At 38.9% G+C, this 19,184-nt stretch overlaps 1 protein-coding gene across 1 annotated transcript in view; it reads left to right on the top strand.

Annotated features, from left to right (window-relative positions):
• The window catches only part of Nav3 (neuron navigator 3), a 528,911-nt gene that overhangs the window by 488,739 nt on the left and 20,988 nt on the right, over nt 1-19,184 (top strand). Inside the window, exons 25-32 of the mRNA XM_032912252.1 lie at nt 3,196-3,317; nt 5,458-5,630; nt 7,190-7,343; nt 9,614-9,788; nt 14,183-14,280; nt 16,466-16,561; nt 17,194-17,362; nt 18,769-19,004. Coding sequence (XP_032768143.1) covers nt 3,196-3,317; nt 5,458-5,630; nt 7,190-7,343; nt 9,614-9,788; nt 14,183-14,280; nt 16,466-16,561; nt 17,194-17,362; nt 18,769-19,004 — 1,223 coding nt within the window. The remainder of the gene's footprint in view (nt 1-3,195; nt 3,318-5,457; nt 5,631-7,189; nt 7,344-9,613; nt 9,789-14,182; nt 14,281-16,465; nt 16,562-17,193; nt 17,363-18,768; nt 19,005-19,184) is intronic.

The following is a 19,184-nucleotide window of genomic DNA, read 5'->3' as shown; positions in this document are numbered from 1 at the left end:
TACTTCTAAATATATTTAGGCTGTTGTACTCGGTATCCTATTGTATCTTAAAAATAAAAGGAGAAAGTAAATATTAAAGAGCAAGCAACGAGTGGTTTACAATATGTTTAAATTAAAGGAATAAAAATATATGCATATTTGCGTGTACAATTACTCATGAATATACTAAAACTGTAACAAAAATATTAAAAGGCTGAAAATTAAAATTGCGGAAATTTTCTTTACTCAAATATATCAGTCTATAGGAGTTTTCCCTTAACTATCAACTATAATTCAAATATATATACGGATATATATTTACATGTACATACACACTTGATGTGTATTATATATATGTGTGTGTGTGTAAAATCATTGCTAACAGCATTTTTTTAGAGCAGTAGTAGATGAATATGGCTATGTTCAATGAACAGTTAGGTTGAATCCACTTGACCCCATGTATTTATTATCTCCAGTCTACTGTGCTCTGTACCAGGTGCTCGATACAGACAATAACAGAATAATAAAGAAGTAGTAAATGCAGTTTTCTCCTTTCAGAATTCTATTCTGTGAAAAACAGATAAAAACGACTGTCTGTACTCATTCATGTAGTCAAATACGCACATCAGAACAGGTCTATGACGATCAATAGTATGAGAAAATCAGAGACTACAAGGAAGCTTACTATAGATTGCATAGGCAGGAGAGGACTTTCCATTTCATCTGCATTTAAGAGACGATTCAAAAAATAAATCTAAAGTCGTTTAAGGAAGAACATTCCCAGGAGACCTGGGAGCACAAAAGGAGATGGGGGACTTAATGACTCTCATGCGAGAAAAATAAGGACGTGAGATTTAATGTGTAGAACTGTGCTGAGGGTGCAAGTCCTCAGGGGTGTGGACTGAGAGTCCTGTTGAGCCAGAGTCCTTTCTGTTCTCATTAAAATTAGAATCTACTGAGAGGTTTAAAGGACAGTATCAAGGGTGATTTTTTTCTTCTAAAAGGAGGTTTCTAACTCCTGTTTATAACCTTGTTTTAAAATAAGTAGCTTGATAGATGTCCTTCGAGTAGCGCAGTTAAGTGGTATCGCTCTCTTCAGCCGGGCGCTGCTGGTGCAGAGGATGAGAATGGGAAATGAACGAGGAGAAATATAGACGTTTGTAAATCACGTCCTTATAAGAGAATTGGAACACGGTTTATTAACTCTGAATAGAATGAAGACTCTAGAACCCTTCGGCACTTACCTGATCTATTCGTGAGCATTATTAGGAGAAATGTAGCAAAAACCTGACCTTGTTTACATAGTGTCATGGTCAACAGCAGCAGAAATGGGAGCATGGACCTTATATTGTACCACACATTAAAAGATGCCACCCATTATGTAGGCTCACGGTCAACAGCAGCAGAGACGGACAATGAGCGTCATCCTGCATCACACATTGAAAGATGTCAAATGAAAGCCTCACCCATGAACTTACCGGTCTAGGTTTAATGTTGTTAATATTTTATTTAAATACAATCATTATTTTATAGTTACTGTTAAAAATATTATAAGAGATCAAACTCCAGTGATTTTTTTTGAATTTTTTAAAATGTATCCTTCTATAAAATTTCCAATGCGATCACCTTGCTGGAAATGCTAATACAGCGCTGGTATTTGTGTGGACTATGAAGTTATGAAGATATGTATTTGTTTTCAGATCTCCCTTTTCACACATGCACTTGTTTGCACTGTGCTCACAAAGCAATCATTTGCAGGTCACTGCCATCTGCTGTCCTTATTCCTTATTAAATTAATAAGTGGATCAAGATTCATTTCGTGCTATTATTTCTTTGGAAATGTTTTAAATGCTATCTAGCAATTTTTGACATCTTACCAATTCCACTGGAGTGTTTACTGGTTAGGCTAATCTACATTGAGGCAAATTAAATATATTTCTACTAACGTTCTAAAAGCAAATTTTACTTTATAAATTTTCTTAGTGTTCCACTGACCATAGCAGTTTGTTACAAATGATAAGATTTCATTTAACTTTTAATTCTGATAGATCTAATGGCTATAAGCCAATTGTTTGGAATGTGTTGATTCCTTTGTAAAATAGTCAATACCAATGCTGTTCTCTTCCACATTTCTTCTCTAAGCTGAAATGCATACATTCTAGAACTATCACACAGGCATGTAATAAATATCAGAACTAATGTAGCACCAATGATCACATCATACCAAGATAATATTTTGTAGTTCAACATGTTTTGTTGCTTTAGCAGTAAAATATATCGGGAGCTTGCTAAGCATTGCTTTTGGTATTACTATTCTCTGTCAAGCTAGGGAGCAGGGATGTGTTTGTAAGAATTGTACTCTATTAAGTTCATGATCTGCTTGATTTACAAAGAGCCTACTTTAGTTCTTGTTTATAGAGAAATTAAGCATACATTCATGCACACACACACACACACACACACACACACACACACACATACACACATACACATGTATGAGACCATTTTTATTTGATTAGAAGTCTGTTGGAGGTTATTCTTCACACCTTATGTAATGGCTACTCCTGGCTATTGACTTGACTATCTCTGCAATGAACTACAATCCAGAATTAGAAGGCTCACCTTCGATCTTGAGGCCTAGTAGCTATGAATCCCAGGAGACTAATCTTGGTAAAGTTATAAAACGTCTTTGCAGTGCATGTTCCTCACCTGGCACTTCACCTGTGAGATTCCGTGCTTGCACGGCTTACAAGGATTACGTTGGCACTAACCTGGTTTGATTCCGTGAAGTGGAAAGTTAATGAATTGGCTTTGGTGACTTTATTCATAGCACAAATATTAAGAAGACAGAACTCATCCTTGGCATCCTGTAAATTTCCATTTGCTCCACGAGACTAATCATTTAAAAAATAAGTCCTTTTGGAAATGCTGTCTGATTCAGGTATCGGTAAAAGTCGTGAGCAGAGCCATTCCATTTGGGACTAAACTCAGAACTCTTCAAACCACTGGAGCCAATGGCCTATTTGAGAATATCATTTGATTGTTCATGTATGCAACCCCGTTAATGAAAATAATTATGGCTATACTCTATTGAATAGATCAGCCCAAACTGCACTGGAGTGGGCCATAGAAAGCCTTGCTGAACTGGAGAGCCACACACCCTGTGTCTCCAGCCTGAGACCTTGAGTGAACCTGACACCCTCTGTCTGTTTCTAGATCTCCGCATCAGAAGACAGCACTCCTCTGAAAGCGTTTCTAGTATCAACAGTGCCACAAGCCATTCCAGCATTGGCAGTGGCAATGATGCTGACTCCAAGAAAAAGAAGAAGAAAAACTGGGTAAGTTATTTTTTTTCTCATCACATCCAGAACCAGTGATGGGTCAGGGACTTAGCTTTCTTTCTTGGGGGACTTTAGAAATCTCCAGCTGCTGGCAGGGCCCCCCATTCAGGGACCAGCATGTCAGCCCCTTTACTTCTCCTAAGATTAGGGAGACAGGGTGGTGAAGAGCACGTATGCTGGAGCTAGGACCAAGAGCAGGATGTTACTATCATGATGGAGAAGAGGAGGGAGATGTTGATTAGGATGATGATGGTAGATATGGTGATGGGAGAAGGAAAGGCAGATTGGAGGTGGTAAAGAAAAAGAAAGAAATCTTGAAACCTTAGTCCTCCCAACCCCTGGATTCTACAGAGTATAGAGTGAATAAAGCACCAGCCCATAAGAAACCAACTATATATATTATATAACAGATGTGTGTGTGTGTGTGTGTGTGTGTGTGTGAGACAGAGAGCAGAGAGAGAGTGTATGTGTGATGTGTGTGTGTGTGTGTGTGTGTGTGTGTGTGTGTATGTGTGTGTATATGTGTGTGAGTGTGTGTATGTGTGTGTATCTGTGTGTGTATGTGTGTGTGTGTGTGTGTGAGAGTGTGTGTGTATGTGTGTGTATGTGTGTGAGTGTGTGTTTATATGTTTGTGAGTGTGTGTGTGTGTAATGTGTATGTGAGTATGTGTGTGTGAGTGTGTGTGTATGTGTATGTGTGTGTGTGTTTGAGTGTTTTGTGTGTGTGAGTGTGTGTGTGTATGTGTGTGTGTTTGAGTGTGTATGTGTGTGTGTGAGTGTGTGTATGTGTGTGTGTGTGTGAGTGTGTGTATGTGTGTGTGAGTGTGTGTGTGTGAGAGTGTGTGTGTATGTGTGTGTGTGTGTGTGTGTGTGTGAGTGTGTGTATATGTGTGTGTGTGTGTGGTGTGTATGTGAGTGTGTGTTTGTGAGTGTGTGTATGTGTGTGTGTGTGTGTGTGAATGTGAGTGTATGTGTGTGTGTGTGTGTGTGTGTGTGTGTGTGTGTGTGTGTGTGTGTGTGTGTGTGTGGAACCATATCCAACAGAGCATAGTAGGAGTACGGAAATGGATCATAGTAGAAAAATGATAGATCATAGAAAATGATCTTTAAAAGAACCATTTTTTAAATTTACTGGGAATGTTTATTGATAATTTATGATGATGTTAATCAGCCACTAAAAAGCAAACACCTTGGGACAGTAAGGAACAGAGTTACTGTCAATAACCTTGAGACGCAAGTCAGCATTCACATAGACATAACCTCCGATTAAACTCAAAGCTGGTTGAGACTTTTACTGGTGCTCTCTGTGAATAATGCAAACAAATATCTTTTTGTTTTAAAAAAATGTTTATGCAGGTAATATTTTAAAATACTGATCCGCCTTCATTCCCTTGATTTGTAATTCCACACTCTTTCATGTTTCTGCAAGGTGAACTCTAGAGGAAGTGAGGTGAATATAAGCGGTGGACATTTGGCATGCATCTATACAAAACGCCCTACCTTGGCATGAATGCTATTCATTTTGGCAGCAGGCTTTTATACCTTTTAGAAATCAGAATACCTTGTATGTCTTTCCTTTGTGCCTTTTCATTTTAATCTCAAATTTTAAAGAGAAGTAAAAAACACTTTCTGAATAGAGCGGTAGGGGATACCAATTCTGTTTCTGAATAGTCTTGGAATTGGAAATTTGAATAGAAAAAAAATCACGATTAATGAAGTCTTAGGTGAATTTGGTTTCATTTTGCTTTTTAAGTTTGTACTGTCAGCAGGATATAACTTGATTGTACTGCTAAAGTGGCCATTTAAAACAAATTGCCTTGAAGAGAGAAGACTTGGGAACAGAGATCCCTTCAAGGTACTTAGTTTTAAATGAGTGCTCTGACGGCCATTGCCCTTGACCTTGCACTATTTAAAAGCCCTCCATGTTTGCGCTGCGCTGGATTAATACAAGAACAAAAGGGAAACACGGAACACAGCATTTAATGTTCTAGGGATCCTGTGCTGCCATTGTTAAAGCTCTGCTTTCATATACTGACCCCAGGCAGTGGCTAGGACGGCACCTGCAAACTAACGCCCCAAAGCCGATCCCTCCAAGTTCAGATGACAAAAAAGCCTAACCGTCTGCCCCCTTTTGCAGCTGAGAAGTTCTTTCAAGCAAGCCTTTGGAAAGAAAAAGTCCACCAAGCCACCCTCCTCGCATTCGGACATTGAAGAGCTGACAGACTCGTCCCTGCCCGCGTCCCCCAAGCTACCCCACAATGCTGGCGAGAGTGGCTCCTCGTCCATGAAGCCCTCTCAGTCAGCCTCAGCGTAAGCGCTTCCCTTTGTAGAATGTTGACCTACTGTTGAAAATCGACTTCAGCCCAGGCCCATGGCTCTATCTTAAATACAGTCACGTTCACTCTCGCGGACGCAACATCTGTCTCTATCCAGTCGTTTCTATTCTTGCTGTGAATGGTGGACAATAGTTGGTTCTCTTTTATTTTCTCTTAGCATCTGCTGTTTTTCAATCTCGTTCTTCACTCTTCTAAATCATTCATTCATTTTTTTTTACTTGCATTTTTCCATGTGTCTGTCTAACTGTGCATACGTGCAGGTCACCCCTTGTCTGGCCACCCAAGAAACGAAAAAATGGCCCTGTGATCTACAAGCATAGATCCCGGTAAAAACGGTGTGTCGCATGAAACTGTGACGACGCAGGTTCTAACCTAGCCTTGGTTTGGTTGGTGTTATTGTTTCGTTTTTGTTTTTTGGCTTTTAAAAAAATCATTTGCATGGGATGCAGCCTCAAGTAGTTCCTTGTTTTTCAACTAAACATTAACTTCCTCAAAACCAACCCGAAAATCCAATTATCTTTGATTGCATTTGATAGTGTGACATCCCTATGGTACCCAAATTTTGATAGTAAAAGAAGGAAAACCCACAGCATGTAAAACGTAATTGATGAGATAATTCTATACATTGTATTAACCAATGTGCATTTTCTTGTTTGTGCCATGACATAGAAAGCAGTATCACTATTCTTGGTCCAGATGATCCCATCACTTATATAAGGAAATGCATACCATGTCATTTTGTGATCAACTACCTAAGTCTTCATATTGGGAATGGAAAAGTTGTCGGTTAATATAAAGAAATCTCTTGACAGGTTTTCTCTAGTGTAACTGTCTATGAAACCCAAGCGAAGCACTAAGATTATAGTGCATATGACCTTCAGATAGCTTACAGCCGGGCTGCCAGCGTGGGTTGAAATTGGTGGTTTGGCTTCATTATCTGTGCTCGCCTAAGTCTTCTGAGTCCAACAGGAAGTTTATGTAACGCCCATCCACTCTTTAAATGTCCAAAACTAATCTCTGTAATTTATTTTCTACAATATTTATATTGGATTTTCACGGAAGCTGCATGACAGCATAGCAGCAAATAAGGTTATTGTTTGCAGAGTTTTATAAAGGAAGAAATCAACATTTTGAGAGTGTAATGATTTGGCTTTTAGAAGTGAGAATTTCATGTTACAAATGGAGGGTTAAGCCCCTTGACAAATACACAATGATATGTACCAGTGACTTCTATCCATATCAGCCACCAGGCAAGTCTGAAGATCACTTTTCCATTCCATACTAATAGACTGTTTTGTACACTTCAGAAAACAGGACAAAAAGGTGACAAGAAAAGTAGCTGTTTTTGGTTTCCAACCATGAACGAGTGCTGGCAAATCTCTCTCTCTCTCTCTCTGTTTTCTGTAGCTTTTGCCAGCCATAAATAATTCCTATACCTCATGGATAAGACTCAAGTTCAGCCCTTAAAAGAATCGTTCCTTTTCCTGATCCTCTGACCCTGACCACCAATTTTGTGTTTGTTTTTTCCGTTAGGATCTGTGAATGCACAGAGGCTGAGGCCGAGATCATTCTGCAGTTGAAGAGCGAGCTCAGGGAAAAGGAATTAAAATTAACAGATATAAGGTTGGAGGCCCTCAGCTCCGCTCACCATCTCGATCAGATCCGGGAAGCCATGAACCGGATGCAGGTCAGTGCAGCAGCTCTTTCAAGAGATAAAAATGGAGAGATAAAAAGCCAGCCTTTTTTTTCTCTTCTCGTAGTCATTAGGTGACAAATTCTACCTTTAAAATCACCATAAAACACAGTCTTTTGCTTATTTGTTTATTTATTTAATTTATTATTGCCGGCTTTGCAGCTCAGCTGTTAATTCCAAATGGGGGACTTGCTCAAATCTAGGCTGTCAGTGGGAGGGCAAACAGGCCACGTGTACTCGGGGTCTATTCAGTATACACTGGGAAGACAAGTGAATGGTTCAAGCAGGGAGCTGAGGTTTAAGAAACTGCTATGATCTCTGCTTCTTTCCTTTCCTACCAGCTACCTTTGTGTTAGTTCTTAAATGAGGTTCTTTTGAAATCTGACTTTTACACATTTTCTATTAAGAGCAAAAACCGATGATGATGATGGTGGTGGTGGTGATGATGATGATGATGATGATGACGATGACGACAATAACTTGAGGTGTTCATCACAAGCTTTAGGTTATAGAAGCAGAAGTTACTCCGAAGGCTGTCTGTTACCCCAAAGCCTCTGTCCCTTCAGAAGCATCTGCAGTCTTAGGTTCTGAAAGGGTCTGTGCTCTGACCATTTCTTTCTTCTTTTTTTTTTCTTTTTTCTTTTTTTCGGAGCTGGGGACCGAACCCAGGGCCTTGCACTTGCTAGGCAAGTGCTCTACCACTGAGCTAAATCCCCAACACTGCTCTGACCATTTCTACTTTATTACTATAAAGCAGCAATGGCTCCCCAGACTCTGGAAAGACAAAAGCCTAATGCTAAGTGGGTTTGCTTACTGCCGTAGAGGATGACAGAAAGGTTTCTGTGGTTTGTTGAAGTGTAGTACCCTGCTCTGCAAAACACAAACTTTCCCCTTTGTTAGCTAGGATGATGCTTAAGAAATTTAAATCACCTCATCTGTAATTTTGCTTTGCTTGGTTTGTTTACTTTGCATGAATTCAAAACAGTACAACTGGTATAATTTTCCTGGGAAAGTCTAATATGATTTTTCATTAAAAAAACGTTTGATTCTTTATGAATGTGCCTTCATGGAACCCAACCCTACTCATCTCCCCATCCCCATAAGTACTGGGGCTCCTGAGTGGCTTCAGCACTAAGAGTGTGCTCTGTTCTTCAAGAGAACCTGAGCTCAGCAACCAACACTGAAGAGCTCTGGTCACAAACTCCTGAAACTGCAGGAGCTTACACTGATCTGCCCCCTCTTTTGGATTCTAGAAGCATTGCACTCAGGAGCACAGACCCACACGTGTGTAAACAAATATGCACACATAAATAGTTTTAAAAAGTCAGAAGGCTCGTTTCCCCAGTATAGGGGAATGCCAGGGTGTTGAGGTGGGAGTGGGTGGGTGAGAGGGGGAGCATCCTCATAGAGGAAGGGGCAGGGAGTATGGGAGGGGGGACTGGGAAAGGGGATAACATTTGAAATGTAAATACATAAAATATCCCAAAAAAAAAAAGAAAAAAGAAAAGGAAAAATTTTAGGAAATAGTTACATTCTTTTAAGATTTATTTTTTCTGTATGTGTGAATGCATGTACACTGTATGTGTGAGTGTATATACACACGTGTGCAGCAGTATATATGCAGACAGGTCCGAAGGTCGAGGGTTCTCTAACACTCTTTGCCTAGTACATTGAGTCAGGATCTCTCCTTGAACAGCTAACCTATAAGCCGGGAAGTCCCAGGGATCTCCCTGCCTTCACCTCCACTCCGCCCCCATGTAAAATGGGGCAGGTTTTACACGTATACACAGGATCCCAGTTTGTTACATCTGTGCTGGAATCTAAACTATTTTTAATTCCTCAGCCATCTCTTCACCACATTTTTGTTCCCTTTTGGCAGTTTTGCGAACTGGAGGTAGGACCTTAGAAGGCAATCTCTCAAATATCAAGCTACATCCTTAAAACTTATTAAAAGTATATTTTAACAACAGGATGGGACATATAGCTTAGTGTAAAACATTTGCTTTATCTGTGTGAGAACCCGGTAAGATACCCAGTACCTCAAATAATGACATTAGTAATTGTGTCTGTGTTGGAAAATGTAGCAACCCATGCAGGTAAAATGAGGAACAAGTTCTCTCTTCTTCTTTGGAATGAAATCGTGTTTTCATAATTTATTTTGTTTGACATTTTACCATAGTATTTAACAAGCATACATATTAGATCTGTTATAAAATTTTTGTCATTTTCTCAAATGCTGTTTACATGTTATATCTTCACAATAGAATGAGATTGAAATATTGAAGGCTGAAAATGACCGGCTGAAGGCGGAGACCGGAAACACAGCTAAACCCGCCAGGCCCCCCTCTGAGTCCTCAAGCACAGCCTCCTCCTCTTCTTCTCGCCAGTCCTTAGGGCTTTCACTCAACAACCTGAACATCACAGAGTCTGTTACCTCAGGTAAGTCAGGGCGCTTGTGCGTGCGTGCGTGCACTCGTAAGTGCCTGCATGAATACCTGTGTGCCTGCGTGCCTGTGTGTGTGTGTGTGTGTGCGTGTGTGTGCATGCATAAGTGCCTGCATGAATACCTGTGTACCTGTGTGCCTGCGTGCCTGTGTGTGTGTGTGTGTGTGTGTGTGTGTGCGCGCATGAATAAGTGCCTGCATGAATACCTGTGTGCCTGCATGCCTGTTTGTGTGTGCATGTGTGTGAGTGTGTGGGTGAGTTTGTTCAGATCCCCACAAGTTTATTCTTTACTCTTCTAATAACTACTCGAGGGCAGCCCGAGATCAGGAAAACCTTGCCTGTCTCAATATGCTCACACCAATGCACACAATAACTAAAATATATCCTAGGAATTCGTTTATTTTTGACTATTTAACTCAATAATGCTGGGGAGACAGGGTCTGGCCTGGAACTAGCTTTCTAGACCATCTGGCCTTGAACACTCAATGCTGCAGCTGCCTCTGCCTCCCAAGGCCTGGGACTTTATTTTACGGTTTGACGAGAACGTTCTCTAATACAGAATCTTAGAGATGTAGTTTTGTTATCAGTTTTCAAAAAAAAAAAAAAAAAAAGACAAAACATAGTGAAGTACTTCTGATTGCGAATAGGATGAATGGGAACAAACATTCTCTGTGCTGATTGGTGCTCGTGAATATAACAATAATAACTCCATGCCAGTTAATAGAGGTTTTCCTTGTCCAGAGCCAATTTCTAGATTTGACTGCACTCACCTTCATGGCGTTGGCTAGAGAGCATAGTGCTGCCGTAGCAACCATTCTGTAGCTCTGTTAAATTTCCAACAAAGGGGAAAACCATGCTGGATCCTCTTATTGTAGTCAGCATACAAATGATAGGACAAGGGCACACTTCTGATTCGATTTCAAGTAGAATCATATGACATAATTTCATCTTTGTATCTGACGTATAATTCAATTTTAAGGTAAAACTCTTCCTGGGGCATTCAATCACAGACATAGAATTTCCTTTAGGAATTGTTTACATGGGTGTCTGTGGTAATTGCATGGCACAACCACCAGATGACACTGGAAACCAATGGTATACACGTTTCTGGGTAATGAGACAACAGTGTCAGAAGCAATACATTGAACTGTTTCCCCAAATCACGGGAAGATGCACAAGGATCTGAGGAGGAGAAGAAGGAATATACAAAAGTGATATTAAATGCTCTAAAACTGATTACAATTTTATTAAATAACATCTTCAAAGTCAGAATATTTAAAATTGCATTTTGACAGCCTTTCATAATATAAAAAAATACAGTGGAAGTACTTTCCTTTACAGTATATACAGAAAAACAACTAATAGTTCTAATGATTTAGACAAACAATGCTTTTAACCATTTGGGACGGTAGCTTATTGTTCTACTAAACGATTACAGAGAGTTCATGACTAGAGCTTGTATTCTCCTGGGAATTGTTGCCTCCAGTGATATGGAAAGACATAGACTGAGTGTTCAAGGCCAGATGGTCTACAAAGCTAGTTCCAGGCCAGACCCTGTCTCCCCAGCACTATTGAGTTAAATAGTCAAAGATAAATGAATTCCTAGGATACATTTTAGTTATTGTGTGCATTGGTGTGAGGATATTGAGACAGGCAAGGTTTTCCTGATCTTGGGCTGCCCTCGAGTAGTTAGCCTTTCTGCTATTTTTGTTGTTGTGGTTGTTGTGGACTGAACCGATGTTTCCTGGCTTTTTGCTTGCCTGGAGCTTGTCAGCTTCCTGGCCTTACGCCCAGTGCCACCTCCTGAAGGAAGTTCTATCAATCTAGGACTCTGTCCTGTCAGTTCCTCTCTATTTCGCCTCCTGGTTTATTTCCAGCACATTCTGAAATCACTTTGTTGAGAACATACATCCAGAGAAGAAAAGAAATTTATTTTTTTTCTACTTTGATATGAATTTCAATGTCCAGATTACTTCCTTTTTATGCTAAATATTTACTTGATATTTATGAATATTTATGAGTAGCTGAGCAAGAGACTGAAGAGGAAGTTTGGTTGTGAATTACAAGGAGCTTAAATATGAGCAACCAATGGTACACTCCACCAAACCTTAAGAAATAATTTTATGAAGCTAGCATCTAATATATCTTGGTGGGATAAGTTTTATAATTCAGTATTATATGTGCATTCTATAAGCACCAGCTCGGGGTGATAAGCATTGCTCTCCCTTCAAATGTCAATCATTTATATCCTTTGAGAATTTCATTCTATTTTAGTCATTCTAAAATGCTCCATAGACTATATAACCCTTTAGTTATCCTTTTGGTTGCTAAAGAATAACTAGAAATACTTCTGCAACACTCTATTTTTTAAGAGAATAGGTACAAAAGAAAAGATTGACAATATTATCTAGGACATTAGTTAAATTCTGATAAAGATCATTTTTGATAAATTAGAATTTTCCAATGAAGGAATGGACTAGGATTGAGCTCCATAGTAAAGTACTTACTAAGAATTCATAAAGCCCTAAATTCAACCTATATGTAATAGTGATAGTTATAATAATAATAAACTTTTGAGTGAAATTTTTATATACCTGCTGCTGAACCTAATTACTCAAATCATTCCCATGAGTGTGCTCCTTTTACCTTTCCCAATATTCTGGGTTCCCAAATGAAACACACACACACACACACACACACACACACACACACACACACACACACACACAGAGAGAGAGAGAGAGAAAAGAGAGAGAGAGAGAGAGAGAGAGAGAGAGAGCGCCAAGACACTTCAAAATTTAATATGCCTTAAACAGCTCAATGACTAGGCCACTTCCTTCCAAACCTCCCCCTGGCTAACACTCTCCTTCTGATATTCCTTACTAAAACCTATATTTTCTCTTGGCTGCCCCAGACCCAGACCTGCAGCCCTCTCAGCCTGAGTTCCCCAGTACCTACATGAAGACTACGTTCTCTATCCAGCATCTCTCAGGCATAAGCCTGTACTCCTTTCCCAGCATGGCAGCTCTCCGCCTTTCTGCCCCTTCAGTCCCTTGCCTGGGAATCCTTAAGTCCTGCCTCTGTCTCCCTGCCCAGGCCCAGCAACTTTGTTTAACGAACAAAACCAACTGGAGGCAGTGCCCCTCAATGTCTTACATGTGGCTATGCAGATTCTCTTGCAATTTTGGGGACCAAATCTGTAACATATCCCATATCTCTAAAAGTTCCTTCTTAATTACATGATATTTAAGTAATTCTTGCCTCTTCCTGCATGAAATTATACATTTAATTGTTATTGCTATAATAGAGGTCATTGCAGGAAGGAATGGTGGCTCATACGTGTATTCCCAGCACTCGGAAGATGAAGGTTGACATGATTTCCAGGCTAGCCCATGAGAGAATATGATCCTGTCTCAAAAATACAAAAAATAGCAACATTCCTTTTTCAGGAGTCATCTTAATCAGTTGTTCTGATAATGATGATAATCACGGTGTTTATCCATGTGAAATTATTAGTGCAGTTGGGTCAGACACATGCATTATCTTTATCCACAGAATAATATCTTCTTATTAGTGTTAGGTATGACTCAATAATATCATCATTGCTAAAGGAAAGCGAGAAATACATGGGATGGTTTTATACCACTCCCCCAAGTTGGACATTTATCTGCTATAACATAGTTTAAATTTTAATATTTAATTACATTTTAAATCTAATGCTTACTTGCATTACATTTAATTACATTTAAAGTCTAATGCAAGTAAGCATTAGCATACTTTGGTAACTATTAGAATATTACTAAAAACAGAATTTTAGTCTTGAAGCTGTTAGTATACAGGATACAGAAGAACAATGAGTAGCATGTTTCCGTGGGTATGTATAATGCCAGGATTAATAACATGCTTAATATCCGTCCCTGATAATGATAGGTATACAGCGAGGGCTACCACAACTGTATCTTGTACCAAATGCCTGAAAGGTGTTTCATTTGATGGCCACTCGCATCTCAGAACCTTCGCATTCATTGAATAGGAAAATGGATTGCTTCTCAATGTGGTACAGTCATAATGGTGCCTGTATGTTACTCAAGTAGTATCAAGATCTGTCTAAGAAAGTAAACCTCATCGTTTCACTTAAAGGCAATGACCCAACGCTTAAGTAAAGACCTTAGGAAGCATAAATAAATTCTCGAACTGAAATATTAGTCCCACCACATAACTCATCCTTTTGATCACTGAGAGCTGAGGATTTTTAAACAGATAGTGGGTTAGCATGAGAAGCAGGTACCGCTGCACAATCAGTACATTGTAGGAGGGAGAAAAGATGGACAGGAAGCAATTCTCACTTACTGTTATTCCGTAGTGATGGCTTCTTTTGAATTCTGTAGATATTTTGCTAGACGACACTGGTGATGCGACTGGACATAAGGATGGCCGCCCTGTGAAAATTATAGTCTCCATCAGCAAGGGCTACGGTCGAGCCAAGGTATTCCACTAATCTTCTATATGATCTTATTCTCTGTAGGTCAAGGAGGAGAGCTCTTATTGATTTAATTGTGTTACATGTCTGAGGGTTTGTTCTTTCTGATATCCTATTCTGTCTGCCTTGGTGCCAGCTGAATGTGTTATGTACGACGAAAAGGTAGAGATGACAAATAAATGACATCTCCATGCACAGGGCACAAAAGCTGCTGTGTGATCACCGTACAGACAAGAGACCATAAGATAATGAATATAGTAGTTAAGATGTGCCAGAGAAGCAGTCTACTGAAATCAGTCGAGCAAAGTCCATCAGTGACATTCGTCCATGTCCTTTTAAAGCCTAGTCCTACCTGATCAGAAAACTATCTATCCTCTGTACTCAGATTTTATCTTCAAATTAATGTTATTTGACTCTGTGTCCTAAGACTCAAAGAACTTTTTAAATGAATTGTTACTTAGTAGCCCAGAATACATATTTGTATTTTTAGTCAAACATTAAAAATTCAAAGATTAAAAATAATTAATGTCCTTGAGTTTTAAAAGGGAAACACTGCTTCTGAAAATGTCAATCAAAACCCAGCATCCTAATCTTCTGCCTGAGCTGCAGACTTGTGCCTGATTTTTATAAGTGGGCATTTGTGTCTAGGGGTCTCAGTGGAACCTAAATGATTTCCAGTTGAAAAGCGGCTGTCAGAGAGCAGTGTGCCCGCACCCATTTTCACTGCCCTGTAAACACAGCATAGAGAAAGTTTCAGCATCTTTTCCCAGTACAACCCATGAGAGTTTTCTGGATATGCAAGGACAGCCACGATAAAGTGTCTTGGTAGAGATGGCTTTAAAAGGTTATTTTCTACAAGTTCCAGAGGCCGGCAAGTTCAAGGCCAAGCTTCTAGCCATTTTGGATGCTGGTATAGGCACTGTGATAGTCATCTTCTCGGCTGAATGTATGGTGCCTTTCCTGGGGTCTTGGATAGGAGGAGAGAGATTGTACTGCTTTGATGTCCTCACTAAATGTCTCCAAAAGAATGGGTTGCTCTGTTTCATTACCCTGGAGATGAGGACGTCAACAAATGAATTGAGAGAACATATTCAGCCCCTAATAGTACTAAAATGAATTATATCAAAACCGCTTAGCTAAATATTTGCAAACTTTTTCTATACAGAATGACTTTTAACTCATATTATATCTCTGTAAAAAAGGGATGACAATTTATACTTCCTGTATTTATTATAGATAAAGAAAATGAGGGTTAAAGTCAGCTGAGTGATTTACTTCTGATAATATTTCTTAATGAGGTGGTAGATGTTACATGTTGTAGAACCCATGCATTCTAAACGCTTGGCTCAATTATTATTTTACTACATTTTAATGGCCACTAGACTTTTAAACTAGGATTGTAATGTGTTAACTAAGTCTACCCACTGGTATCATAAGTATTATACGGTATAATTATTACAACCTCACTAAAAAAAATAAAGAATATTACAACTTAATTGCAGCTAGCAAGATTTTGAATTTCCCATATTCCTAGGGAAAAAGCCCTCAATAATCCACCCTATAAATAATTTATATATGAGACCATCATATTAAAGTACACCTCATAATGAGTCCTATAAGTCCTCTTTTGGGCTCCTAGAAATTTTCTAACAAAATCAAAATCATACCTGTTTTAAAATAGGTAAATATGGTACCCATAAGAGCATGGGTAACTTCATTGTTAATGATGTATTAGTTTTTTTTTAATTTCAGTTAAAAATGAAAACATTGTGTGTTTGGTTTATCAAAGATAAAGAAGACAAAAAGCATAAAGTCATAAGACAGAGTTCTAGATTTGTTGGACAAGATCCATTGTCTTCTATATCTTCCTTCTCCATGGGTTCTCAGAGGAGGAGTGTGTCAAGTACATCACTAGGAAAAGCAATTCGGTCTGATGGCTGCCACCTTCTCTTTCTCCTGAACAGCTTATGCACCAGCTTCCTTTTGCCTACCAAGTCATCTAAGCCTTTTTCTTTCTTGTTGTTGTTCTAGCCTTTATTTCTTCGTTGTCAAACTCATTGGGTTAAATTTTATTTTATATAAGCCACAACATACCGCCTTAAACAGTAACCATATTGACATATTTAATTAGGAAGTATAGTAATAAAGTAATAAAACTATTGGGTATTATCTTTGTTTTGTTCTCCTTAAGGACCAGAAGTCTCAGGCATATTTGATAGGATCGATTGGTGTGAGTGGAAAAACTAAATGGGATGTCTTAGATGGTGTCATTAGGCGTCTCTTTAAGGTAAGTTTTTTAAAGTAGCTTGATAGCAATTTTAATTTTTCCCCTTTTGATGCTGTACTTATGTTTCATAGCTTAGATGCATCTGATTCTTCCCACCCCATCTCCATATGGAAAGATTTATTTCCAGTACTGTTTAATACAACAAGTCTTGTATAGTCCACCATTTTATTTAATTTTTTAAAATGTATTTGTTTTATGTGTCCGAGTGGTCCACATGTAAGTCTGTCCACCATATGCATGCCTAAGGTCTATGGCCAAAAATGACATCAGATCCCTTGGACCTTTGAGTTAAAGATGGTTGTGAACTGTCATCGGGGTGCTGGGAGTTGAACCCAGGTCTTCTGGAAAAGTAGCAATTGTTCTTCACCATGGAGCCACCTCACCACCCAGAAAGCCCACAGCACTGGGTATCCCAGGTTTGTCTTCCCTCTAAGTAATGAAAAGGCCTAACTGCAATTAGCTTCTGAGATGAGAGGAAATCACGTGCATTCATGGTGACATGGCCATAGAGAAAATTGTGACTCAAAATTCTTCACAAGCAGTGAGCATTTTCACGTCAGGAATTGATATTTGTTGCGGATGAGTTGAAGTTCTGTTTTGACCTTTTCCCCCTTTGGTGTGGACTGTTTTAGGAATATGTGTTCCGAATTGATACATCCTCTAGTCTTGGTCTGAGCTCTGACTGTATTGCCAGCTACTGTGTAGGAGATTTAATTAGATCTCATAACCTAGAAGTGCCTGAACTGCTACCTTGTGGATACCTGGTTGGAGATAATAATATCATCACTGTGAACCTGAAAGGTAAAATGAAAATCATAACCTTTACCCAGATCTCTCCTTTTTATTTGTACTTACAGTTTATTAATGTCTGTATAAATTAAACATTGTATTGACCTCCATCATAATTTTGGTATAAACCAGATTTATTGGTTTGTCTTGATATATAAATTCCTATTAAAACCATTAAAATTCCAATAAATTAATGTTTTTACTCCTGTAAATAAAGTTCTGAAGAGACACCAACACTTGTACAAGAAGGGTAACTTGGGGGATTTAAGCTTCTAGATTGTTTTTTCTACCTCATCTTTATAAGAAGAGCTTTCAAAGGAAATTATTGTGTTTCCTGGACTAATATGTTGTTCATCAGTATGTTTTGGAGATAGAATATGTGTATTCGGTAAACATCCACGTTGGGGTGGAGAATGAAAGCCAAGAGCCAGGCATAATGCATGCTGCTTCCTGGGTTCTGCTCTTGTGACTGGTTATAGCTAATATAACATCTGCTGTAGGCCTACCTCTCTAGTTCCTTGTTTGAATGTATAGCCCTTGGTCCTTCCAAGGTTGGACCCCCAGTGCAGGGGAATGTTGGGGGGTGGTAAGGGGGGTTGGATGGGGGGAACACCCTTATGGGAGAGGAGAAGGGGGTAGGGAGCTTATGAACAGGAAACGGGGAAAGGGAATAACATTAGAAATGTAAATAAAGAAATATATCCAGTTTTTAAAAAAAAGAATGAGAAGGTGCCTACATAAACTGTGGGATAATAGAGGGATTAGTCAATAGTTGGTTTTATGATGAAAGTAATTGGGTTAGTAAGAAAAAACAATGTTGCTCTCTTCTTAATCCTTTACCAAATACTGTAATTTGTATTTTTTCCAAAGCATAAAGGGTTATACAGCTTTTATGACTGACAGAAGCTAATACACATGGGGAGGAAGGCAAGGATTATCCTCTTTAGTTCTGGCTTTTTGAAACTGGGTTTCAGCACGTCATCTCTCCTGGCCTTGAACTCATATTGCCTTTTACTAAGCCTGGTTCACTACTCACAGCTATTTCCCCATCTTGCTTCTATAGAATGTTACATCTCTCCCTTTCAAATGAAACACTGTAAATATAGCTGTAAGACAAATTATTTTTAATAAATAAATGATTATTTTAACAAAATTAAATTTATATCTTTTGTTCTCTAAGCAGTAATAGAATTATGCAGATGGCAGTGAAGGAAACAGCTTAGATTTTCACTGTACCTTCTAATCAATATGGCCTCTTTTCTAATGATACCCAATGCATGTGAGTTAGAAATAGCTACAAAATTACTTTGTAAGGGCACACTTCTATGCCTAACGAGGCTTTATTTTGGCTTAATAATATATTTCAGTTATTTCCCTGAAACAATAATGCCTATTACTCCCTTTGTTTCTCCCTTCAGGGGTAGAGGAAAATAGTTTGGACAGTTTTGTTTTTGATACGCTGATCCCTAAACCCATTACCCAAAGGTACTTTAATTTGCTGATGGAGCACCACAGAATTATACTCTCAGGACCAAGTGGTACCGGAAAGACCTATTTAGCAAACAAACTTGCTGAATATGTAATAACCAAATCTGGGAGGAAAAAGACAGAGGATGCAATCGCTACTTTCAATGTGGACCACAAGTCAAGTAAGGTAAGCCACCAGGGTTTAAACTTATGGGCAACCTGCATTGCACACAAGAAAACAATGACCATCGATGTTGTCCACTAAAATTATAATCTAGTAGATGGACAAACTCTGCTTTAACTAATGTGCATATAAAAGCTGGTTTTGCGAACAGTCATTTGCCATGTACTTGGAAAGGCAGTGGGA

This window comes from Rattus rattus, chromosome 1 (genome assembly GCF_011064425.1).
Source record: "Rattus rattus isolate New Zealand chromosome 1, Rrattus_CSIRO_v1, whole genome shotgun sequence".
Classification (NCBI taxonomy): Eukaryota; Metazoa; Chordata; class Mammalia; order Rodentia; family Muridae; genus Rattus; species Rattus rattus.
The sequence above is the reverse complement of the archived record's forward strand: the minus strand, read 5'-3'. Positions and strand labels throughout refer to the sequence as shown.